The sequence below is a fragment of the Bos grunniens genome, chromosome 16 (genome assembly GCF_055505025.1).
Source record: "Bos grunniens cultivar Pamir isolate PY7600 chromosome 16, Bosgru_T2T1.0, whole genome shotgun sequence".
In the NCBI taxonomy this organism is placed as follows: Eukaryota; Metazoa; Chordata; class Mammalia; order Artiodactyla; family Bovidae; genus Bos; species Bos grunniens.
Genome location: NC_141180.1, coordinates 45904834 through 45932325, shown reverse-complemented (window position 1 = coordinate 45932325; position 27492 = coordinate 45904834). Strand labels below are relative to the sequence as shown.

Below are 27492 nucleotides of genomic sequence, written 5' to 3'. Positions count from 1 at the left end.
AATGAGGAAGTGTCTTAAATCCAGACCTTACCATTGTATAAAGAGGAATAAAGGTAGATGGCATAATAGCATGAAGAAGTCTCTCTATGTTCTTTCGGAAGATGAACCACCTTGAGTTGACATGTGCTCGCATCTGTAATAATGTAAGGAGTCTCAAAGAAAATCTTTTAAAATGTACCTTTAATTGTTTACTACAACTTATTATCACTCTTCATTCCCATTCACCACAAAGCCAGACTCAAAGTAGTCAAATAAATTCTTGCTTCCTATCCATTTCAGTTATTTTCTTTTTAGCCAGTGTCACAGGACAGTAACTTGAAAAGGTATAGCAATTATGCAAAACCTGTTAGAACTCTATTTTGCTCGAGGGTCAATTCTATTTCAGCAAGTGTTTGCATGAATCTGTGAGTTGTCTGTGAGCCCAAAGATCTGATTAATTTCTGTTATTTCCTGGTCAGTTTGCAACATTATTTTGGCAAGAAGAGATCTGTTTAAAGCTATGCCTCTTGGTTTAGTCCATATTCAAGATAAATCTTATGTTATAATTGTCTTGTTTTAAAGACAAGGCAGGATATCTCAATGAGGATTCCAGAAGCTTACAGAAGCTTACCTTCACCACACATGAAAAAATTCTGCTTAAGTTGAAGTCTACTTTATTTATTTCTGTCTTCAGGAGAGATGGAAAACAGCTACACTCTTCCTAAAAATTTATCTTGTAAATTTTTTTCATTTGATTGAAAAACTATAACCATAATCATTTACCGTGAGTTTTCATGTGACTGGCTCAAAACGGAATTGTGGTTTTCTTCTGAGTATTAATCTACCGACTGTGAATTTCTTTGGTGTTAAGTATTTCTTTCAGTACAAAATCCCCCAAAGACTATTTAATGCTACTTTAAGTTCACAGCTTATAATGTTAAGAATGGGAAGGTTATTCAATGTCTCTTAAATTTTCCAAATATATTAACTCATATCAAAAATATTCTTTCATTAAAACAGTGTATTATTAACTCTACTAAATGTCTAAGGCTAGAGCTTATGAATGATCAGATATTGAAACCAGACACTTTTTCATTTTTGTTACCTTCTAAATGTCCCTGAAATACAGATGAAGAGGGTGTGTGGGGGTCATTATCACTGTCTCTGCCTTCATATCTCAACCATGTAAAAAGGAATGCTCTGTGTGTGTGTGTTTTCTTTTTGAACCTATTCTTACACAGCATGCATGAGATGGGGCTGGAACAAGGAAAAATTAAAGAATGTTTGTTAGAATATCAGTGCATGATCTTATTGAAAAGAACAAAACCTTCTCACTTACCTCTATGTAATTGTACATGGATAGGTCTGAAATTGCATGGTCATCTGGAATTCTAAGTCTTGAGAATTCTGGAAGACACATACCTAGAATCCAAGTTAAATAAGATGTCTTTCCCAAAACAGTCTGTAAAAAAAATGGGCTGAACTCTATACAGTTCAAATTAAATGGTGTATTCTCTACCAGTGTTCTCTCTAACCTTGTAAAGCTATGGACAACAAAGCTGTATGACCAACAATCCATGAATACTGAGAAATAACACATGGACATTTCCCATCACCTATAGTTTAATAAGACTTCCCTGTAGCTCAAACGGTAAAGAGTCTGCCTGCCATGCAGGAGACCAGGGTTCGATTCCTGGGTTGGGAAGCTCCTCTGGAGAAGGGAATGGCAATCCACTCCAGTATTCTTGCCTGGAGAATTCCATGGACAGAGAAGCCTGGTGGGCTACAGTCCATGGGGTTGCAGAGTTGGACACGACTGAGCAACTAACACACACACGCATAGTTTAACAAAGCTTATGATAAAGACTATGAAATATACTAGATTAGTAAATCATTATTTTTTAATTCACAGTTGGAAAGCAGTTCATATAAATGACTTTAAAGTGATTCCAAATCCTTAGATGTTGCTACTCTTCTTTTTGTTCTTCCTTGCTACCCCCATGTAAATTTGTTTCATTTGAACCTAAGTCACCTGTTTCTGTAGTGTGTGGTTATCACATTCACCTCACATGTGAAATGTCCCTGATTCTAAACCAGGTAGAAACAGTCTTCTCTTTGGGCTTCTCTGGTGGCTCAGACAGTAAAGAGTCTTCCTGCAATGCAGGAGACCTGGGATTGATCCCCGAGTCAGGAAGATCCCCTGGAGAAGGGAATGGCTATCTGCTTCAGTATTCTTACCTGGGAAATCCCATGGACGGAGGAGCCTGGAGGGCTATAGTTATGGGGTCACAAAAAATCAGACTTGACTGAGAAACTAACACTCACCTCAGCTCACCTTGTTAGCTTAAACATTAGCTTCTTCATTATTCTCTTATCTCTCAGAGGAAGGCCCCATGTTTTACTCATGTTTGAAAACTTAAACTGATATATGGTAAATACTGAATAAATATTTGATAAAGTAATGATTGATATAACTTCACAGGGCCAAACAACTCCCATTTTGGGGAAGCCATTTCTAAAGTCTGAGAGTGCACGTAAGTACAAGTCCCAGCTTCATCACTTTCTAGCTACTTGGCTTTGGGCAAGTTACTTAAGCTTAAATTTCCTAAGTTGTAAACTCTAAGCTTAAATTTCCTCAGTTGTAAACCAGGCACAAGAATAGTACCTATGCCCCTTGTTTTTCATGAGATAATACATTAAAAAAAACCTTGCAAGATCCCCAACACATATTACATGTTCAGTGATCTTAGTTATTATTGTGATAATTAGTTTTATCTATCTCTTATAACTAAAACCAATATTGACAGTATGTTCTGCTATATAAGCTCTCAGTCTAACTCCACCATTGTCATCACATGCTAACTAATCACACAAGGGCTAAGAAGGGAGGAAAGAAAATGCCTCTGGATCCTGAGCATCTGAGTGAGATAACTGGGAAAGGAAGTAAGAAATCCAGAAGAAATTTACCCTAGAATACATAATCTTTTCAGATTCAGATACTATAGTGTTCACTGACACCCTATAACACTTAAAATTCTTTTTACTCTGAGCTTACTTTATTCCAGCCTTTTTTTTTTTAACTTTTTTTTTTTTTCTTGAGGGATAGGTGATGTACAATATCCCAGAAGGTGCCATGGTAAAGAATCCACCTGTCAATGCTGGAGACCCTAGAGATTGGGGTTCGATCCCTGGGTTGGGAAGAGCCCAGGAGTAGGAAGTGGTGACCCACTTTGAAAGTCCACAGACAAAGGAGCCTGGCAGGCTGCAGTCCTTGGGGTTGCAAAAGAGTTGAACACTACTGAGCCCACACAAACAGTCACAGTCACATTACATGAGTTACAAGGGTATAACATAGTGATTCACAATTTTTAAAGGTTATACTCCATTTATAGTTATTATAAAATATTGGTTATATTCCCTGTGTTGTACAGTATATCCTTGTAGCTTATTTATTTTATACCTCATGGTTTGCCCCTCACCTTACCCTTTTACCCACTAGTAACCACTAGCTTGTATCTGTGAATCAGGCTTAAAAAAAAAAAATGCTTTACACAAGTCATTTGATTTAACCTTCACAGCTTTCTGAAATTGGTACTATCCCCATTTTATTGATGGAAAAAAAATGAGACTTTAAAAAGATAAAGTGACTTGTTCAAGGTCACAGGGCTAATAAGTTAGCAAGTCAAGACAGGAATCTGGAGAAAACAAGAAGGCAGAGGTGTAGGTAGACATGGAGTACAACTCTCTCCAAGAATACATCAGGAATGCACCTTCAGACACAGAAGTGCATGCAGAACACCAGCTGAGAGTGGACAGGAGTACTTGACCAAAGGAAAAGAGTATATAGAATCACGCAAGACTTGGCAGGATGAAGGAACTAGGGGAAAAAACAGGAGTGTTAGTAGGACTGGACCTGCCCTCAGTGGGTGGGGGCACTGAAGCAGGGGTCCGATCCCCACATCGGGGCAATTGTCTGAGTCAAAGGAGAAACATTTAAGGCTGAGAGTGAAACAGCTGATCTGTGGCAGCTGAAATGGAATGAGCATCAGACAGTCCTTGCTGCAGCCATACATACCTCGGAGAAGGACACAGGTCTCCTGCAAGGTGCAGTGTCTGGGAGCTGAAGTTTAGGGATTGTGGAGCAATCCCAGGGTGAGGGCTACTGTTGACTGTGGAAAGACAGATCAAGGGGATATGAGGGAGGAAACTGTGGTGGGAAATGCCTGTGGAGGAAAGCCAGGCAGCAATGGAAGCAAGGCAATACTGCTGAGTCACACGTAGGGTGCGGAGCCATCACCACAGCCTCTCTCTCTCCACACACCAGCATCAGCAGCTGAACAATAGAGAGGCTGGCCCATCAAACGCCTGACGCACTGAACTACAGAGCAGAACCCCACCCAAGGTGCTCCTTTAAGTGACTGATGTGCCTCTGATCTACAGAGTAGGACCCCAGCCACAGGGGCCCCTCTATGTGCCTGATGCATGGAACAACAGAGAAGGACCCCAGGCAAGGGAGCCCTCTAAGTGCCTGAATGGACAGAGCAACAGAGAAAGACTGGCCAAAGAGGCCTACTGATCATCAGCTACTAGAGGCTCGAAACAAGACTGTTAGGGCCATAACTCCTATGGTGGAGGCAGTCCATGTTCCTGCACACTTGGTGCTGCCAGGGTCCCCACAAGCCAAGCAGCTGCACCACCTTCACACTCAACTCTCACTGGGGCAGAGCTGCCACAGGCAAAAAAGTCTTGCGCAGGGTCGCTTCGGTTGTGTCTGAGTCTTTGCGACCCTGTAGACTGTGGCCTTGGCACCCCACTCCAGCACTCTTGCCTGGAAAATCCCATGGACAGAGGAGCCTGGTAGGCTGCAGGCCATGGGGTCGCTAAGAGTCGGACACGACTGAGCGACTTCACTTTCAATTTCACTTTCATGCATTGGAGAAGGAAATGGCAACCCACTCCAGTGTTCTTGCCTGGAGAATCCCAGGGATGGGGGAGCCTGGTGGGCTGCCGTCTATGGGGTCACACAGAGTCGGAAACGACTGAAGTGACTTAGCAGCAGCAGCAGACTGTGGCCTGTCAGGCTTCTCTGTCAGGGAGTGGGGTTCTTCAGGCAATATTGGAGCGTATTGGCCAATACTGGTTGCCATACCCTTCTAGAGCACTATATTTCCTGCTGTCCTAGCTGCCAACTCCCCTGAGTACCTGGTGCTGCCAGAACCCCTGTGACCCAAGCAGATGCACCACCTCCAAACATGGTCCTCACAGGGGCAAACCCAAGTCCTCCAGGGAAGCCTCAGGAGCAAACCCCAGTGGATGACCCACATACAGAGGTGATAATAAAACCACAATTGAAACCCAGGGGCAGTGTGGCTAAGGAAGAAGACCCAAAACCTTCCCACCCGGTGTACAAGCTGCAGATTAAATCCACACGATCAACTGGACAGAATCTGTGTCTATGGAATATACAAAAGGTCATTGAGAGTGCCCACAAAAGAAAATGCACTAGTTCTGATAGCTGTGGTCATTGGAGGCAAGAACACATAGGAGCAGGACCAGATTAGAATCTGAGCTTCCCCCAAAGCAGGTCCAGAGATGAGCACAGTGTTGGAGGGCATCCTAGGGAGGTGAGGTGGACTGTGACTCCCAGTGAGGGAAAGGACTCTGACAGCAGTAACTCAAGAAAAACATTTATTATTCTTATGTTTTAACTTGTTGTGTAGATTCTTTTGGATCTTTTTTCTTTGTTTTTCCTCCCCACGCCCCGACCCGCCCTCCCGCCCCCCCCCCCCCACCGACTCCCCAACCCACTGCTTCTGTTGTAGTTGTCAACTGGCACTATGAAATCTAATTAAGCTTTTGAGATTTTTTTTTTCTTTTTCTATGTCACATTTTTTATTGTTGTTATAAACCTCTGCCTCTACATTGGGCTTTTGCAGTTCTGTGGAGTTCCTCCCTCTTTTTCTCTTTTCTCTTCTTTTTAATTTTAATTTTTTAAACCTATTATTATTTTTTCTACATTTATTCCTTTGTTTGCTTTTCCTACTATTCTTTTCCCCTTGCAGTTAATCTTGAATGTATATAAGTCTTCTTTATATAACTCTATTTAACTTTGCATATCTATTCTTTCTTTCTTTTCTTTCTTTCCTTTCCTCTCAACATATTTGTTAGTTTTATTGCTTTATTCCCCAATTGGCACCTTGCCTTAGTTTTGTTTTCCAGTTTGTGCTTTAGTTAGTTTTGTTCTCGTAGATATAATTTTTTATTTCCTTTGTTTGCTGGGTCAATCTACTCTATTTTTGTTCAACTGTTTTGACTTTGCTTATGGGTGTATTTGTATATGTGTATATTCTATTATTTTAATTATTATTTGCCTGATTTTTTAACTGCCTTTTGTCTGGGATTCATCTTTGGTTTCTTGTTTTCAGATATTTGCTTTAATCTCAATTAATGCCATAACAAACCACTTGTGGAAACTTTATTCCTGACCAGAGATCAAGCATTGAGCCTTTGGAGTGGGAGCACTGACTTCAAAACACTAGACTACCAGAGAACTAACACTAGGAAGTATCAACTAGTGAGAATTCACACAAAGGAAACCACTTGAATACACTACGAAGCATCACCCAACCCCCAGGAGCATCCTGTGCAGGACACCTCACCTAAACAGCACACAAAACAAAAGTACACACCCCACCATCAGCAGACAGGATTACCATCTCACTCAGCCTTGCCCATCAGAGGAAAAACAAACAAACAAACAAATCTCGCCCTATACAAAGCTTACACAAACCAATGGACCAACCTTAGGAGGGCAGAAACCAAAAGGAAGAAAGAATTAAACCTTGAAACCTGGGAAAAGGAGACCTCAAACTCAATACCTTAAAAAAAATAATGAAAAGGCAGAGAAATGCTATACAAATGAAGGAACAAACTAGAAGCACAGAAATTCAAATAAATGAAGAGGAAATAGGCAAACTACCTGGAAAAGGATTCAGAATAATGATAGTAAAGATGATCAAACACTTTGAAAACAAAATGGAGAAAATGCAAGAATCAATTAACAAAGACCTAGAAGAATTAAAGAATAAACATATAGAGACAAACAACACAATTACATAAATTAAAAATACTCTACATTTGACATTTGACATTGAAGTCGCTCAGTCGCGTCCAACTGTTTGCGACCCCATGGACTGTAGCCTACCAGGCTCCTCTGTCCATGGAATTTTCCAGGCAAGAGTACTGGAGTGGGTTGCCATTTCCTAGAAGGAATCAATAGCAGAATATCTGAAGCAGAAGAATGAATCAGTGAGTTGGAAGATAAAATGGTGGAAATAACTTCTGAAGAGAAGAATAAAGTAAAAAGAAAGAAAAGAACTGAGGATAGTTTCAGAGACCTCTGGGAAAATATCAAACGCACCAACATTAATATTACAGGGGTCCCAGAAGAAGAAGAGAGAAAGAAAGAGTATGAGAACATTTTTTAAGAGATTATAGTTGAAAATTTCCCCAACATGGCAAAGGAAATAGTCAATCAAGTCCAAGAGGCACAAAGAGTCCCATATAGGATAAACCCAAGGAGAAACACCCCAGACATATACTAATCAAACTAACAAGACTAAACACAAAGAAAGTATATTAAAATCAACATAGGAGAAGCAACAAGTAACATACAAGGGAAACCCCATATACTTAACAGCTGATCTTTCAGCAGAAACTCTGCAGGCCAGAAGGGAATGGCAGGATATATTTAAAGTATTGAAAGGGAAAAATCTACAACCAAGATTACAGTACCCATCAAGGATCTTATTCAGAATTAATGGAGAAATAAAAAGCTTTTCAGACAAGCAAAAGTTAAGAGAATTCAGTACCACCAAACCAGCTTTACAACAATATTAAAGGGACTTATATAGTTAAGAAATACAAGAAAAGAAAAAAGATCTACAAAATAAACCCCAAAAAATTAAGAAAATGGCAATAGGAACATATATATCAATAATTACTTTAAATGTAAATGGATTAAATGCTTCAACCAAAAGACACAGATTGGCTGAGTGGATACAAAAACAAGACCCATATATATGCTGTCTACAAGAAACTCACTTCAGACCTAAAAACACATAGACTGAAAGTGAAAGGATGGAAAAATATATTCCATGCAAAAGGGAAGCAAAAGAAACCTGGAGTAGCAGTCCTCATATCAGACAAAATAGACCTTAAAATAAGGAAGATTTCAAGAGATAAGGAAGGACACCACATAATGATCAGGGGATCAATCCAAGAGAAAAATGTGATGATTGTAAATATCTATGCACCCAACATAGGAGCACCTCAATACATAAGACAAACACTAATAGACATAAAAGGAGAAATTAATAGTAACACAATATTAGCAGGAGACTTTAACACCCCACTCACACCAATGGACAAACCAAACAAACAAACAAACAAACAGAAAATTAATAAGGAAACACAAGTCTTAAATGATACATTAGATGAGCTGTATCTCATTGATATCTTTAGGACATTCCATCCAAATGCAGAAGGCTATACCTTCTTCTTAAGTGCACATGAAACATTCTCCAGGATAGACCACATCTTGGGTCACAAATCAAACCTCACTAAATTTAAGAAAATTGAAGTTGTATCAAGCATCTTCTCTGATTACAGTGCTATGAGATGAGATATCAATTACAAGAAAAAAACTGTAAGAAACAAACACATAGAGATTAAACAACATGTTTCTAAATAACCAACAGGTTACTTAAGAAATCAAAAGGGAAATAAAAAAATTTCTAGAAACAAATGACAATGAAAACATGACAACTCAAAACCTATGGGATGCAGCAAAAGCAGTTCTAAGAGGGAAGTTTATAGCAATACAAGCCTACCTCAAGAAAGAAGAAAAACATTGAATAGACAACCTAACTTTACACTAAAACAACTAGAAAAGAAGAATTAAAAAAAAAAAAACAACATTAGAAGAAGAAATCATGAAGATCCAAGCAGAAATAAATGAAAAAGAAATGAAAGAAACAACAGTAAAAATTAATAAAACTGAAAGCTGGTTCTTTGAGAAGATAAACAAAATTGCCAAACCTTTAGCCAGACTCATCAAGAAAAAAAGAGAGAAGAATCAAATCAACAAAATTGGAAATGAAAAGGGAGAGGTTACAACAGACAATGCAGAAATACAAAGGATTATAAGAGACTATTAGGAACAACTATATGGCAATAAAATGGATAACCTGGAAGAAATGGACAGATTCTTAGAAAAGTTCAATCTTCACGACTGAACCAGGAAGAAATAGAAACTATGAAAAACTCAATTGCAAACACTGAAATGAAAGCTGTGATAAAAAAAAATCTCCCAAAAAACAAAAGCCCAGGACAAGATGGCTGCACAGGAGAATTCTATCAAACATTTAGAGAAGAGCTAATGCCTATCCTTCTAAAACTCTTTCAAAAAATTTCAGAGGGAGGAACACTTCCAAACTCATTCCATGAGGCCACCATCACCCTAATATCAAAACCAGACAAAGACAACACACAAAAAGAAAACTACATGCCAATATCACTGATGAACATAGATACAAAAATCCTCAGCAAACTTTTAGCAAACAGAATTTAGCAACATCAAAAAGCTCATACACCATGATCAAGTTGGGTTTATTCCAGGGATGCAAGGATTCTTCAATATATGCAAATCAATCAATGTGGTACACCATGTTAACAAATTGAAAGATAAAAACTATATGATAATCTCAACAGATGCAGAAAAAAGACTTTGACAAAATTCAGCACCCATTGCCGATTAAAACTCCTCAAAAAAATGGGCATAGAAGGAATCCACCTCAACACAGTAAAGGCCATATATGATAAATCTACAGCAAAAATTATTCTCAATGGTGAAAAACTGAAAGCATTCCCCCTAAGATCAGGAACAAGACAAGGGCGTCCACTTTCACTGCTATTATTCAACATAGTTCTGGAAGTCCTAGCTACAGCCATCAGAGAAGAAAAAGAAATAAAAAGAATTCAGATTGGAAAAGAAGAAGCAAAGCTCTCACTGTTTGCAGATGACATGATACTGTACATAGAAAACCCTAAAGATAGTATCATAAAATTACTAGAGCTAATCAGTGAATTTAACAAAGTTGCAGGATACAAAATCAATACACAGATATCATTTGCATTTCTATATACTAACAACAAAAAATCAGAAAGAGAAACTAAGGAATCAACCCCATTCACCACTGCAACTTGAAGAATTAAATATCTAGGAATAAACTTATCTAAGGAGACAAAAGAACTGTACACATAAAATTAAAACACACTAATGAAAGAAATCAAAGACAAGATAAACAGATGGACAGATATTCCATGTTCCTTGTTAGGAAGAATCAATATTGTGAAAATGACTATATTACCAAATACAATCTACATGTTCAGTGTGATCCCTATGAAGTTACCAAAGGCATTTTTCACAGAACTAGAACAAAAAATTTCACAATTCATATGGAAACACAAAAGTCCCCAAGTAGCCAAAGCAATCTTGAGAAAGAAGAATGGACCTGGGAGGATTCAACCTTCCTGACTTCAGATTATACTGCAAAGCTACCATCATCAAGACAGCATGGTACTGGCACAAAAACAGAAATATAGACGAATGGAACAAAATAGAAAGGTAAGAAATAAACCCATGCACCTATGGGTACCTTATATTTGACAGAGGAGGCAAGAATATACAATGGGGCAAAGACAGCCTCTTCAATAAATGGTTCTGGGAAAAACTGGACAGCTACATGTGAAAGAATGAAATTAGAACACTTCCTAACACCATACACAAAGGTAAACTCAAAATGGATTAAAGACCTAAAGATAAGACCAGAAACTATAAAACTCTTAGGGGAAAACATAGGCAGAACACTCAATGACATAAATCAAAGCAAGATCCTCTATGACCCACGTCCTAGAATAGCGGAAATAAAAACAAAAGTAAACAAGTGGGACCTGATTAAACTTAAAGGCTTTTGCAAAGTAAAGGAAACCACAAGCAAGGTGAAAAGACAACCCTCTGAATGCGAGAAAGTAATAGCAAATGAAACAACTGACAAAGGATTAATTCCCAAAATACACAAGCAGCTCATACAACTCAATACCAGAAAAACAAACAACCCAATCAAAAAGTGGGAGAAAGACTTAAACAGACATTCTTCCAAAGAAGACATATAGATGGTTAACAAACAGGTGAAAAGATGCTCAACATCGCTTACTATTAGAGAAATGCAAATCAAAACTATAATGCGATATCACCTCACTCCAGTCAGAATGACCATCATCAAAAAGTCTACAAACAATAAATGCTGGAGAGGGTGTGGAGAAAAGGGAATGCTTTTGCACTGTTGGTGGGAATGTAAATTGATACAGCCACTATGGAAGACGGTATGGAGATTCCTTTTAAAATTAGGATAAAACCACCATATGATCCAGCAATCCCACTCCTAGACATATATCCTGAAGAAACCAAAATTGGAAAAGACACATGTATCCCATTGTTCATTACAGCTCTATTTACAATAGCCAGAACATGGAACAACCTAGATGTCCATCTACAGATGAATGGATCAAGAAGTTGTGGTACATATACACAATGGGGTATTACTCAGCCATAAAAAGGAATACATTTGAGTCAGTTTTGATGAGGTGGATGAACCTAGAACCTATTATACAGAGTGAAGTGAGTCAGAAAGAGAAATAAATATCATATTCTAACATATATACATAATCTAGAAAAATGGTACTGAAGAATTTATTAACAGGGCAGCAGTGGAGAAACAGACATAGAGAATAGATTTATGGACATGGGAAGAGGGAAGGAGAGGGTGAGATGTATGGAAAGAGTAACATAGAAACTTACACTACCGTATATAAAATAGACAGCCAATGGGAATTTGCTGTATGGCTCAGGAAACTCAAACGGGGCTCTGTATCAATCTAGAGGGGTGGGATGGAGTGGGAGATGAGAGGGAGGTTCAAAAGGGAGGAAATATATGTATACCTATGGCTGATTCATGTTGAGGTTTGACAGAAAACAGCAGAATTCTGTAAAGCAATGATCCTCTAATAAAAAAAGAAATTAAAAGAAAAAAGGCTGGAATCTGGGTGTAGATTCAAAACTGGTTCTCTAAGTAGTCTCTCATCTGCCACAGGTTTAATTTCAGAGGTGACCTTTGAGAGCATGTGGAGCTGAGAAGCAGTAAAAGTTATCCAGTTCTATTGTTTTCAATTTCTTTTACAGATGAAAATTATGTACATTTAACTTATTTTCAGTTATATATAAAAATTAAAAACTTCAATACTTGTAAAATTATTTGTGGAATTCATTTTAATCAAAAGGTAAATGGAACTATTATATGCAAACTTTGACAAAGCAAAAAACAAGAAAATGCTGGAGCTTCCAAAGGTGGTCTGAGGGCAAGCTGTAGGGGATATAGGCATGGGTGTTAACTAGACTGAGTGGGAGATAAAGGGGTATGTGTGCATGCTAAGTAGGTTCAGTTGTGTCTGACCCCATGGACTGTAGCCTCGCCAGGCTCCTCTGTCCATGGAGATCTCCAGGCAAGAATACTGGAGTGGGCAGCCATTCCCTTCTCCAGGATCTTACTGACCCACGGATCAAACCAGGGTCTCCTGCATTGCAGGTGGATTTTTTTGCCATCCGAGCCATCAGGGAAGCCCAGAAAGGAGTACACCTTCACCAAACTTTGGTACACAGAAATTTTTTTCTTGGTATAGACCTCCATGTAAAAACTTAAACTATCTTTTCCTCTTTGGGTGTTTCTTGTCTGCAATGAGTAACAACAGTGGCATAGAGTGTTAAAAGAAAAAATTATAATTCTGATTAGGAAATCTAATTCATGATTTGAAATCTTTCAGGATCAGAAACAGGTGTACAATTAATCAGCAAGATTAATCCATGTCCCACGGAGAAATTTTACTTACTAAAATCATTATTGAATTTATCCATTAATTCATCAAATACCAAGCAGTCTTCAAAGCCCTAAAACAAGAAAAAATGGGGAAAAATGAACTAAAATAATAAATACTTTGTTTAGCTATTTTGAATAGACTTCTCATTGGTGGTATAACTCACAGGATATTTGTACCCTAAACCAGTACGTAACAGCTGAATAGTCACACTTGGTATTGAATTCTGATTAAAAATGCCATTAACAGCATGTTTGATGGTTTTGTCTTTGCCCAGTTTATTCATTTATATCTATCAATTCAGTTCAATTCAATTCATTTCAGTCTCTCAGTCGTGTCCGACTCTTTGTGACCCCATGGACTGCAGCACGCCAGGTCTCCCCGTTCCTCATCAACACTCAGAGTTTACTCAAATTCACGTCCATTGAGCTGGTGATGCCATCCAGCCAACTCACCCTCTGTCATCCCCTTCTCCTCCTGCCTTCAATCTTTCTCAGCATCAGGGTCTTTTCCAATGAGTCAGTTCTTTGCCTCAGGTGGCCAAAGTATTGGAACTTCAGCTTCAGCATCAGTCCTTCCAATGAATATTCAGGACTGATTTCCTTTAGGATGGACTGGTTGGATCTCCTTGCTGTCCAAGGGACTCTCAAGAGTCTTCTCCAACACCACAGTTCAAAAGCATCAATTCTTCGGTGCTCAGTTTTCTTTATAGTCCTACTCTCACATCCATATGTGACTACTGGAAAAACCATAGCTTTGACTAGACAGATCTTTGTTGGTAAAGTAATGTCTCTGCTTTTTAAAAAGCTGTCTAGGTTGGTCATAGCTCTTCTTCCAAGGAGCAAGTGTCTTTTAAAATCATGGCTGCAGTCACTATCTGCAGTGATTTTGGAGTCCAAAAAAAATAAAGTCTCTCACTGTTTCCACTGTTTCCCCATCTATTTGCCATGAAGTGATGGGACTGGATGCCATGATCTTCATTTTCTGAATGTTGAGTTTTAAGCCAACTTTTCACTCTCCTCTTTCACTTTCATCAAGAGGCTCTTCTTCTTTGCTTTCTGCCATAAATGTGATGTCATCTGCATATCTGAGGTTATTGATATTTCTCCCAGCAATCTTGATTCCAGCTTGTGCTTCTTCCAGCCCTGTGTTTCTCATGATGTACTCTGTATATAAGTTAAATAAGCAGGGTGACAACATACAGCCTTGACGTACTCCTTTCTTGATTTGCAACCATGTTGTTTCATATCCAGTTCTAACTGTTGCTTCCTGAACTGCATACAAATTTCTCAAGAGGCAGGTCAGGTGGTCTGGTATTCCCATCTCTTTAAGAATTTTCCACAGTTTATTGTGATCCACACAGTCAAGGGCTTTGGCATAGTCAATAAAGCACAAGTAGATGTTTTTCTGGAACTCTCTTGCTTTTTCAATGATCCAATGGATGTTGGCAATTTGATCTCTGGTTCCTCTGCCTTTTCTAAATCCAGGGGGAAGTTCATGGTTCACATACGGTTGAAGCCTGGCTTGGAGGATTTTGAGCATTACTTTTCTAGCATGTGAGATGAGTGCAAGTGTGTGGTAGTATATGTAGATATAGATATAAATTTAGAATATCAAAATTTTAGATTAACTTGTAATTTTGACAATTCTGTTGCTTCTTAAAGAAGCAAAAATAATTATATTGTTCTACCATGAGCATTAGAATAATATTTAAACTATTTAGGCATTTAAGATTCACATTTAGAGCAATTTAATGACAGCATAGAACTCTCATATGAACTCATTTCCCATAAGTCAAAATTAAAGCAAATTTCTAATCAACAAATCCACAAAATTAGTAAGATACTCTGCTAAGTGCAGTAGGGAGAATAAAATAGAAAGCTATGTTTCCTGTATTCTAGGAAATTAAACTATGGTTTTAAGATCATATATAAATATGTAAAGGTTAAAAAATAAAATATTTCTATATCAATTACACATATCAATATTATACCAGAGGCAAATAAATTTGTCGATTATATAGGCTGTTAATGCTATAGGAATATAGAGATAAGAGATATCATATAGTGATGAGATAATAGTCTTAAATTCTTTAATTAATTCATTTATTCCTGGAGAATTCCTATGAGATGGGTCTTATTAAAATCTGAATTTTGGGGGGAGGGAGGCTCAAGAAGAAAGGGATATATATGTAATTATGGCTGATTTGTATTGACTACCACAGCATTGTAAAGCAATTATTGTCTAGACAAACAATTATTTTATGTGGATAAAATAAACATAAATTTATTTTGGGGATCCCACCTCCCCAAAAAACGTTTTAAAAAAAAGAAATAATAAAGCAAAAAGTATTAAAAATAAAAAATCTGAATTTTACAAATAAGGAGTAAAATTAGTTGTGTGAAAATATATTCTAATAAATCATGAAGGCAGGCTTTGAACAAAGGAGCTCTAATGCCAGAGTCCACACATGTATCCACTGCTAAAATTGATGTGTTTTTTAGTTTAAAAAAAAATTGGAGTATAGCTGACTTACAATATTTTATTTGTTTCAGATATACAACTTAGTGATTTGATATTTTTATAGATTATACTTCATACAAAGTTACAAAATATAGGCTATATACTATGTACTGTATATTATTACAGTTTGTACCTCATAATCCCCTTTTTCTTTCTTGCCTCTCCCCCTCCCCTTCTACCCACTGGTAACCACTAGTTTGTTCTCTGTATCTGTGAGTCTGTTTCTGTTTTGTTATATTCATTTATTTGCTTTATATTTTAGATTCCCCATATAAATGAAAACAAACAGAATTTGTCTTTCTTTGTCTGACTTATTTCACTAACCGTTATACTATACAGGTTCATCCATGTTGCTGCAAATGGCAAAATTTCGTTCTTTCTTATGGTTGAATAATACTCTATTGTATATACATACCACTACTTTTTATCCATTCATTTTTTAATGGACACTTAGGTTGTTTCCACATCTTGGCTACTGTAAATAATGCTGCTATGAACATGGGGTGCATATACCTTTTTGAAGCAGCATTTTCATTTTCTTTGGATATATACTATGAGTGGAATTACTGGATCATGTGGTAGTTCAGGTTTTAATTTTTGAGGAACCTCCATACTGCTTGCCATAGAAGTTGCAACAATTTACATTCCCACAAACAGGGTACTAGAATTCCTCTCTTCTATATCCTTGACACACATTTGTCATTGTCTTTTTAATGATAGCCATTCTAGCAAATATGAGGTGATATCTCATGGTGGTTTTGATTTGCATTTCCCTAATGAACAGTGAATGGCAACCCACTCCAGTACTTTTGCCTGGACCCATGGACAGAGGAGCCTGGTGGGCTGCAGTCCATGGGGTCCTGAAGAGTCGGACACGACTGGGCGACTTCACTTTCACTTTTCACTTTCACGCATTGGAGAAGGAAATAGCAACCCACTCCAGTGCTCTTGCCTGGAGAATCCCAGGGATGGGGGAGCCTGGTGGGCTGCCGTCTCTGCCGTCCAGAGTTGGACACGACTGATGCGACTTAGCAGCAGCAGCAGTGAACAGTGATGTTGAACATTTTTTCATACGCCTGTTGGCTATCTGTATGTCTTCTCCGGAAAAATTCCTATTCAGTTCTTCCGCCCATTTTTGAGATCCGGTTGTTTGTTTCCTTGACATTGAGTTATATGAGTTTAATATATTTTTGGATATCAACCCCTTATCAGACATTACATCTGCAAAGACCAAGTTATTCAAATGCAGCTAATTTTGTTCTTTTTGGATTTGATTAAGGTCTCCCATTCAGTAGGTTGCATCTTCCATTTGTTGATGGTTTCCTACAATTTTGTTTAATTTTCTCTTGTTGTTGTTCAGTCACGTCTCACTCTTTGTGACCCCATGGACTGTAGCACACCAGGCGTCCTTGTCCTTCACTATCTCCCGGAGTTTGCTCAGACTCATGTCCACTGAGTTGATGATGCTATCCAATCATCTCATCCTCTGTCACCCACTTCTCCTCCTGCTCTCAATCTGTCCAAGAATCAGGGTCTTTTCCAATGAGTCAGTTCTTCGCATCAGGTGGCCAAAGTATTGGAACTTCAACTTCAGCATCAGTCCTTCCAATGAATATTCAGGGTTGATTTTCTTTAGAATTGACTGGTTGGATCTCCTTGATGTCCCAGGGACTCTCAAGAGTCTTCTCCAGCTTTCACCATCTCTATGAAATTATGTGAAAGTTACCTGTCCTGGTCTTGAAGGTATGTTCTGTGATGTCCTATTCAGTCTGCATGTGCTAGTGGCTTTGGTGGGAGAGCATATCTGAAGTGAGCATGGGCCACACTTTTCCTTAGGCTGTGGTGGCAACCACCCCCTTGGTGAGAGACAGGACTCGTTTCAGAGGGCCTAAAGCCAGATTCAGGTGCAGCCAGGACTTCTCCTTGGGAGAAGGCAGGAAGGGAGGAAGTAAGCTCAGGGTCCTCCTGCTCTACTAACTTGATCCCACCTCCCATTATGTTTTGTAAAACAAAATATTTACCACTAATTAGATGAAAATATAATTGATTATACTCACACATTATTTATTCTTGGACTATATTCCTAAACCAAAACAATAAGACTATGGTTATAAAACTATAATATTAGTAATCAAACACACATGCACATAAAATAATTGTTTGTCTAGACAATTATTTTAGAATTCCTTAAATTAACATTCACTATTTGAACAGTATTCCTTTCCTGATATATTGTTCTGGCCAGAATGGTAAAATTTCCATGGAAGCAGTAATATTCAATGTCTAGTCTGTTTTATCATTCTATTTAACTCTATTAATTGTGTTTTCCTTTCCTGTGGAATGAAAAAACAGAGGGGGGAAGAAAAGATAATTTGGGATATTTTTCTTTCTTCTTTTTTAATTTTTGGCTGCACCCCATGGCTTGTGGGACTTTAGTTCTTGGATCAGGGGTCAAGCCCATGCCCCCTGCATTGGAAGGTGGAGTCTTAACCACTGGACCATCAGGGATGTCCCTGGGATATTTTTCTTTGTTGATACTAACATTATAATCTCAAGAAAAAATTTACTTTAAAAATGACGTCTTGGAGACTTCCCTGATGGTCCAGTGGCTAAGACTCCATGCTCCCAACACAGGGGGCTTGGGTTCAATCCCTGGTCAGGGAACTAGATCTCACACGCCGTGACTAAGAATTCGCATTTCACAACTAAGACCTGGCACAGCCAAAGAAATAAATACTTAAAAAAATTAAGCCTTGAATTTCTGACAGTCAAGTTCCTAAATTTCAAGTTATCAATACATTTTCTAACTGAACAGAAAACTATGTTATGCTTTATGCTTTTTTATACATTAAGTGTCTGGATCAAGTAAGCCAAGAATTGACTATACATAGAGATCAATCTAGTTAAATAGCTGGTGGGGTTGTTGAATTGATTGTTTTCTCAGAGATTATGTGGGGATAGTTTTAACCTTTTCTTTTTTTTTTTAAGCTTTTTTAATTGAGATGGGCCCAGAAAAGTTTGAGGGACTCACCTACTGAAAAAGAACTTACCGCATTCATTCCTTGCCCAAAAAAGGGCACGATGGCATGGGCAGCATCTCCCATCAACAAACAATGTGATTTAAAGTGAAAAGAAGAGCATTTAACGGATATCATAGACTGGGCGGGCAACAGAAAGAAATCTTGTACCAGGGCTTGCCTTCAGAAGAAAACAATCAAAATGTAAAAATGTTAAGCTGGGTATTAAATACTGCATAGTTCTTTCAGATTTATTGGCTTTGTCAACATAATATTTCATTGAAAAATACATGAGAATGCCAGGAAGAAAACAGCTGAAGTTTCCATTGTTCCAAATTCCATTGTTCTAATTACATTCTTAATTTGAAACAATGTTAATCATATCCAAAAAGAACAAGAGTAGCTGAATTTGGATAATTTTAAATATGCCTGTGTTATATGTCAGGAAAATTTCATTATCTAGCACATAAATCACACAATTTTCAGCTATGTTGGTATATTTCAGGTTTCCTTGGAAAAAATTGAGATGCAGTTGTGCATGTTATTAACACTCAACAAACCAAAATTAAGTTAAGTGAGTCCATGTGTATCTGGAAATGAACAACTGGAATCAAGCTAGTATTGCTCAAGTATCTACAAAGGTTTTGTGGGCGCTATAGGTGGAGAAGTACTATGAACATTTATCATGTGTACTTGCTCAGTCATGTCTGACTCTTCGTGACTCTATGGACTGTAGCCTGCCAGACTCTTCTGTCTGTGGAATTTTCCAGGCAATAATACTGGAGCGGGTTGCCATTTCCTCCTCCAGGGGATCTTCCCGACCCAGTGACTGAACCTATGTCTCTGGCATCTCCTGCACTGGTAGGTGGATTCTTTACCACTGAGCCATCTGGGAATCCTGTGTACATACACTAGATGATATTACATCTAGTGAGAGAGGCAAGAAATAGCCAGAGAACAAGTTCCAAAAGTATCTAAGGGCTAAATTTTGGCATGAGAGATTTCCATTCAATGCCAGAGAAGGAGAAACCAACATAGCATTTGAATTGATATGCAGGAAAGGATGAGAACTGACAATTTTAAAAAAGATCTGCTATGACTTGGCAGTGGGCTATCCCTTTTACATAATTAACTCATTTAATTTTCAAAATTGCCCTAAAAGTAAGGCATCCTGATGTCTATTTTAGTGATGAAAAATCTGAGACCCAAGGAAGTCAGGGACAAGAGTAGTGTTAAAACCTTGCTCTTTCTGCAGCATTGTGCTGCCTTCATGAAGAAGTCACTGGAGGTGGAATGGGAGTTAGGTTCTAGGTCAGAGGGACAGGGGAGAGAGGCACTGAATGAGACCAAATGCTGTCCATGTGGTGATGTTGAAATGGGCCAGAGGAGCTAAGACTCATAAGCCAGACAGCTGGTACAATTAGCTATCAGTTTGGAAAAACTTTACACATGCCTGGCCCTGTGCTGAATGGTTTATAGGCATTATTCCCTTTACTCTGCACAACAACCCTTTGGGGCAGGTACAACTATCATCAGCATTTTACTGTGAAGGGTATGAGACATAAGAAAGCTAATATAGCTAGCAGCTGGTGGACTTGAGGGTGCCATCATATAGATTTGTGTTCCCACCAGCAGGAGGAAGCACAGCCGAGCTCTGTGGCACACAGAGACCTGTGGGGCCTGAGCACCTGCAGAGGGAACATAAAAGACCCAGGGACAATGGTGGCTTGTCTTTCCCAGAGATACCGGCCCAGCCTGGGATTTTTTCAGAATTCCTGTTTGCAGCACAAGATCCTCTTGGACTTTTGCTGTAATCTAGGTTTCCCATCCAGGTCACTGCATGATCAGGAAAGATCCCCTGAAGGAGGGCATGGCAATTTCTTGCCTGGAAAAACCCTGTGGACAGAGGAGCCTGGCGGGATACAGTCTATGGGGTCTCAGAGTCGGATATGATGGAAGTGACTTAGCACACATGCAGGTTTCCTGTCCAGGTCAATGCATTACAGATCATTTTTAACAAAAGCTGAAATAAGGTGCATTAGCCTTTATCTGAATTTTGAATACCTCAAACAAGGGGTCAAAAGGCACAATTGGACATCTTGAAACTTACTTTCCAATTAGAGGGATGGAATCCGGAAAGTATTTCTGGAAGAAGTCCAGCACATCACTACTGGTTAGCAGTTTTTCAAACTCTTCAAAAGGCATGAACAAAGTACACGTGAAAGATTTGTTCTGTGATGAGAAGAGGAACAGTGTGTGAGAGATTGGGGGTCAGGCAATGCTGGCCCTAAGACAGATCCTCAGTCTCAGAGAGCTTGCTGTGGCTCAGGGGACTCTGGGAGGAGTGTCCAAGCAGACAGGAAAAGCACCCTCATTTCTTCCCTCACTTCCTTCCCTCACTTCCCAGGAAAAGCTCAGTCAGGGGTCCCCAGGTACACTCCTGCTTTTTGGTTATTAGGAAACTTTCTATACTGTAAGGAAAGTTATGACCAACCTAGATAGCATATTCAAAAGCAGAGACATTACTTTGCCAACAAAGGTTCGTCTAGTCAAGGCTATGGTTTTTCCTGTGGTCATGTATGGATGTGAGAGTTGGACTGTGAAGAAGGCTGAGCGCCAAAGAATTGATGCTTTTGAACTGTGGTGTTGGAGAAGACTCTTGAGAGTCACTTGGACTGCAAGGAGATCCAACCAGTCCATTGTGAAGGAGATCAGCCCTGGGATTTCTTTGGAAGGAATGATGCTAAAGCTGAAACTCCAGTACTTTGGCCACCTCATGTGAAGAGTTGACTCATTGGAAAAGACTCTGATGCTGGGAGGGATTGGGGGCAGGAGGAGAAGGGGAAGACAGAGGATGAGATGGCTGGATGGCATCACTGACTCGATGGACGTGAGTCTCAGTGAACTCTGGGAGTTGATATTGGACAGGGAGGCCTGGCATGCTGTGATTCATGGGGTGGCAAAGAGTCGGACATGACTGAGCGACTGATCTGATCTGATCTGATACTGTAAACTCCAGATATTTTCACCAAGCAAACACTGCACTCCTTATACTATTAATAGGTGCATTGGATTTGAATTCTCCTCTTTTTTTTTTTCTCTACTGTTATTCCATTTAAAACACTATGACATTAGGGCCTTGGACCCCAGGATTCTTGACAAGAGAAAGAAAAAACAAAGGTAAATAAAAGACCAACCAGAAAAATATAAATAGATATAGGTGTCTATATTATATATAGAGATTGTTGTTGTTTAGTCACTAAGTCATGTCCAACTCTTTAGTGACACCATGGACTATAGCCCACCGGGTTCCTCTGTCCATGAGATTTCCCGGGCAAGAATATTGAAGTGGATTGCCATTTCCTTCCCCAGGGGATCTTCTGGACCCGGGGATTGAATTCACATCTCTTGCACTGCGTTGGATTCTTCATCACTGAGCTGCATGGGAATCTCCATATAGAGATAATAATAACTATATATGTACGTATTCCGTTCAGTTCAGTCACTCTTTGCGACCCTATGAACTGCAGCACACCAGGCCTCCCTGTCCATCACCAATTCCCAGAGTCCACCCAAACTCATGTCCATTGAGTCGGTGATGCCATCCAACCATCTCATCCTCTGTCGTCCCCATCTCCTCCTGCCTTCAGTCTTTCCCAGCATCAGGGTCTTTTCCAATGAGTCAGCTCTTCGCATCAGGTGGCCAAAGTATTGGAGTTTCAGCTTCAGCATCAGTCCTTCCAATAAACACCCAGGACTGATAGCAAAAAAGTCTCTAAGGTCTAATGAAAGAACAGCCATGCTCCTTTTTGATAATGAATATTCAAATGTCCTACAGACCTTAAAGGATGAAAAGTACTTCATAATATATAACCTAAATATCTTTGGCTTTATTTGGGGGCAGTTTCTTCCTGCACTGTCTTGGGAGAGGTGGCAGTCAGGTACCACCACACACAAACCCCCATTAGTCATTTGTATATGTTAAATATCCTTTCCAAAGTAAATAACTTGTATTTCTTCAGGTTTTTCTTCAATATCCCCAAAGTTTCATATATAATCATTAAACAGACTAGACAATGATGAAGTTGACTACGTATATGTATATAGTATATAAAAGTAAGTAATGAAAACCATTAATCATATAGGCAAAATGAGAGTTAATAAAAATTTTACACTACCATGTTAGGAAGTGCAATCATCATAAAGGTATCTCTAGGCCAAATATGTAGATAATTAGGTTCCATGGCATACTGCAGGGGAAAAATATACATATAATTAGTGTATTAATGCAGCTCATCTGCATTAACAAATAAGGCACACCGACTCTGTTTATGTTATACTTGTACCCACAGCAATTTAGATCACCGCAAGTCCTTCTAAACATAAAGTCTAAGCAAAGACAGTTTGCTTGCTGTGAAAAAATAGCTTAAAGATGAACTCCCACTTAATTCCCCAGGTGTTAGAAGTGTTAATCATTCAGTCATGTCAGACTCTTTGCAACCTCATAGACTGTAGGCTCCTCTGTCCATAGAATTGTCTTGGCAAGGATACTGGAGTGGGTTGACATTTCCTCCTCCAGAGGATCTTCCCCATCCAGGGATCAAACCCGAATCTCCTGCATTGGCAGATTCTTTACCACTGAGTCACCTGGGAAGCCCATAAGTGGTATATAATACTGCTATCCCAAACAGCGGAGAGGGCAATGGCATCCCACTCCAGTACTCTTGCCTGGAAAATCCCATGAACGGAGGAGCCTGTTGGGCTGCAGTCCATGGGGTCGCTGGGAGTCGGACACAACTGAGCAACTTAACTTTCACTTTTCACTTTCATGCATTGGAGAAGGAAATGGCAGCCCACTCCAGTGTTCTTGCCTGGAGAATCCCAGGGATGGGGGAGCCTGGTGGGCTGCCGTCTATGGGGTCGCACAGAGTCGGACACGACTGAAGTGACTTAGCAGCCCAAACAGACTAGACGTTTGAATTTCAACTAGGATAGGTTAAATCAGTACCTTAAAATGTATGTTTTACATGCAAATCAAGTATTTAACTAATGCTTTGTACCTTTTATTACTTATAAGCCAAGATCCTCATTGCTTCTGTTGGTATTTTAATTTTCCTCAACATGCAATACACATACTACATATTTGCCTCTGGCCACATATGGTTTAACTTGGACTCCAGGAAATAAAAAACATGCAATGCATGTCTCTTTACAACAACTCTCTGTTCACTTTATTTAATACCTTTTTTTATTTAATCATGAGTATAAGAACTTTGGACTGTCAGTACACAAAGTTGATTCCCAACCTGTTTTTTTTTTTTAATTTTTTCCCAAGATATAATAGAAAAAAGTAGTTGTAATTCCTTTCCTTTCTTCCCTATTCAAGAAAACATATGGAAAGGTAAGGGAGTGAGAATGATATTATTAAAAGGATACCTCTACATCCAATTTATTATGAGTTATTGAATACATAGTACTTTGGCAAACCTTAAAATGGATCAAGACATGCTGATGAGCACAACTGCACTAGAATACACTTCTCTCTATTATAGGGCAGGGGAGGGGGAGAGTCATAGGAAGGAAAAAAGAAAGGGAGAGGTCTTACATCCCCATTCTTAGGTGGAATATTCAGCTCCATGTACCCATGAGGAATGTATTGCTGACTGTAATCAAAGCGGGGTTTCTTCATGAGGTAAGTTCTAACAGTGGAAAAGGCTCCATCAGATCCTACAATGAGGTCACAGGTGACATCTTTGGGAACTTTGTCCTGTCTGAAAAATAAAATAAACCATCAAAAAAAAAAAAAAAAGTCTAGTGGTGAAAATGATGAAGTACCTCTATTGGGTATAAAAAGTAGTGACTTAATAATGGGGCCACTACTCACTTTTACATATCTGATTTAGAGCTTTGAGTCGATAGCTATAAAATGAAGATAACACTTGTCCCAGTCATGGGGTTTGCTTATGAGAATGAGGGTAACACACAGTCATGCTGCTGCTGCTGCTGTTGCTGCTGCTAAGTCGCTTCAGTCATGTCCGACTCTGTGCGACCCCAGAGGTGGCAGCTCACCAGGCTCCCCCGTCCCTGGGATTCTCCAGGCAAGAACACTAGAGTGGGCTGCCATTTCCTTCTCCAATGCATGAAAGTGAAAAGTGAAAAGTGAAAGTGAAGTCGCTCAGTCGTTTCCGACCCTCAGTGACTCCATGGACTGCAGCCCACCAGGCTCCTCCATCCATGGGATTTTCCAGGCAAGAGTACTGGAGTGGGGTGCCATTGCCTTCTCCAACACACAATCATACTGATTCCTAAAGACATGCTAGGCCACAGAAGCCTGACTTAAAGCTGAGTTCCCTGCATGAAGGAAGAGAACCTTGAAAAGAAGGAAAAGTCCTTCAAATGGAGAAAGTGTATGAACAACCACAGGGACGTGACGAAGATCCTCTAGGAGCAGCATGTTTGTCTTAGAGGAGATCAGAAGAGGAATTTAAGAAAAGAATACAATTGGAGAGGGAGGAGAAGAGGATTTTGAATGTTAAGATGCAAGGTTTAAATACATTATTCTGGCAGCTGGGAGAAAACAATATATTTCCATTGGGCAGGTGGTGTATGAAGAGTAGTACTTTAAGACAACTTACTTAGGAGTAGAAACGTTGCAGAGGAGCCACAATGCAGAAGGGAGAGGAAATGGAGACAAAGTGACCTTAGTAGCCTACATGTGTGGGGGTGAGATCCCAAGGATTGTGGTGCTCAGGAAGAAGGACGACATAGGCTCTGAGGCAGACAGGAAGTACGAGACACTGGGAAATGTTTTCAGATCAAATGGGAGAAAATAAGGAACGGGGTATGTCAAGAATGATTTTAATTATTTGGTTAAAAGTACTAGGTAAGTCAGCTTCCCAGGTGACTCAGTAGTAAAGAATCTGCCTGCCAATGCAGGAGACACAGGTTTGATCCCTGGGTGGGGAAGAGCCCCTAGGGAAGGAAACGGCAGCCCACTCCAGTATTCTTGCCTAGAGAATCCCATGGACAGAGGAGCCTGTGGTCTACGGTTCACAGGGTCACAAAGAGTTGGACATGACTGAGCATCTAGAGAGCAACAACAACAAACCAGGGAAGTTAGGAGGAGGACAAATAGATGTTTGAAATTTTAGATACATTTGAGATTATGGCAAGAAGTACTTGCGAAGGTGCTTAAAGGAAAATTAATATTAAGATTGAAATAAGGGTTATTATTACAAATAGAAATGTGAATTTATAAGTAGTTGTTGAACAAACTGTGAATCCAAGATATTTCCCCCAAGTGGGATATGAGTCTTGGAACTTGAGAGGAAATGGGCTCAGCCAAGCGGAGGCAGACAAATAGTATTCAGAAAGAGGAGAGGAGAAGCAGAGCAGTGGAGAGTTATCTGTTTTAAGTTAGGAGAGTGTTAGAAGCAGAGTACGGTTACCAGTCTAGAATACTGTTAAGAAGATGAATGAGCGGGAGAATCAGGAAGAATACTGGTGCTAGTGATCAACATAAAGTTACTTGACTGTAGAAACTACTTGAATTACCCTGTTAGTAATCATTTAACTCTTTCAAAAAAGTCAAGAGCAAAGTTTACAGGCACAGTTCTCCACTTCAACCCTTCACCTGTGAAGTCAGAGGGCTGACCGGTTCTTACCCAAGCACTGTGATCACTCCTTTCTCGGGATTACATTTCACCAGCCTGTGGCCAAAGTGCACTTTTGCATTGGAGTATTTCTCAACAGCTGAAGAAACAAAGAGAGAAAACTAATGGAAATGAAATTCCAATTCTTATTTCACTTAAATTGAATTAATCATTTTCTGAGAATGGTGTGATAGAGATACTTAACAATGTAAACATCAATTAGTTAAAATGTGATTTGACAACTGTTTGGCAAATGTTCTAAGGATAATCTGGTAGTAAAAGAGATAAATAAAAATCAACTGTCTCCATCTCAAAAAAAAAATCTAACTATGTATATTCTTGCATCACTGTAATTGTTGGCACCCTAGGAAAGAAGCAATCATCACATATTTTAAAGTTACTCCCAAATTAAGGCTTAATTTGTGATTGGAAATATTCAGTCAAACTTCTTTTTTCATACTATGTCTGACTTTGTATCTCTTTTTAGCAAGTCCTCTAGACTTCTGACTCAGTTTGTTATAAATATAGATCATTGATATATAAATATAGATCTTTTTGTATCAAATAGGGGAAAGTGAGTAAGAAGACTGGAAACTTCTTAATAAATAGAATCAAATTATTTTAGTGCTTTTTTGGCCTGCTAAAAAATCTATAGTGAATTTAATTTTCTTAACTATTAGTTTTTCTCATGAGCAGGAGATCTATAATTAGGGGCTATTTATTGTTCTTAAAGCCACAAATCTGAATGTAGATGTTAGAGCTGGTGTAGACCTCAGAGAGAGTTTATTTTAAAACTCTTCATTTCATAAATGAAGTAACTGAGCTTCTGGAGGGAAAAGTGAGATGACTAAGATCACACAAAGTAAAGAATTTAGGAAAAATAAGCCAGAAGTCTGACTTTGAATTCAATACTTCTATCTGTACCCATCTCTCCTTTTCATCTCAGGTTTTGTATTTGTTGTTGTTGTTGTTCTGCTTTGCTTAAGTTTGATTTGGGGTTTGCAGACTTTAAGATTCTTGAACACAGGATTGGAAGCTTTAGAATATTGAAATTTGAGATATGCCAAAGACTTATCGATGTTTAAGAAATCTTTTGACAAATAACTTGGAGAAATCAGAGTTTACTCAAACCACTATGGGTATCTTTGACAAACACAATATGTATTTGTGGAATCAAGCTTTTTGTAATTTTTTTTTCAAATTAAATGTAGAGAAATGCAGCTCAAAGAATTTTCCATGGGACACTAGTCCTATGATAACTGAAATAACTGTTCTGTGGTCACAGTCATTACAGAAATGCTCACACTCTGACCCTCTGACTATGCCGTCTT

General features: G+C 38.9%; 1 protein-coding gene across 3 annotated transcripts in view; it reads right to left on the bottom strand.

The window, feature by feature from the left end:
* The window catches only part of KMO (kynurenine 3-monooxygenase), a 68107-nt gene that overhangs the window by 2416 nt on the left and 38199 nt on the right, over window positions 1–27492 (bottom strand). The window contains exons 6-13 of one of the 3 annotated variants that reach the window (XM_086342673.1): window positions 26174–26261; window positions 24115–24280; window positions 22688–22759; window positions 20620–20741; window positions 18543–18690; window positions 12985–13042; window positions 1319–1401; window positions 32–133 (exon numbers count right to left, since the gene is read on the bottom strand). In XM_086342673.1, coding sequence (XP_086198799.1) covers window positions 32–133; window positions 1319–1401; window positions 12985–13042; window positions 18543–18690; window positions 20620–20741; window positions 22688–22759; window positions 24115–24280; window positions 26174–26261 — 839 coding nt within the window. The remainder of the gene's footprint in view (window positions 1–31; window positions 134–1318; window positions 1402–12984; window positions 13043–18542; window positions 18691–20619; window positions 20742–22687; window positions 22760–24114; window positions 24281–26173; window positions 26262–27492) is intronic. The other 2 variants (XM_086342676.1, XM_086342674.1) reach the window with 2 other exon arrangements.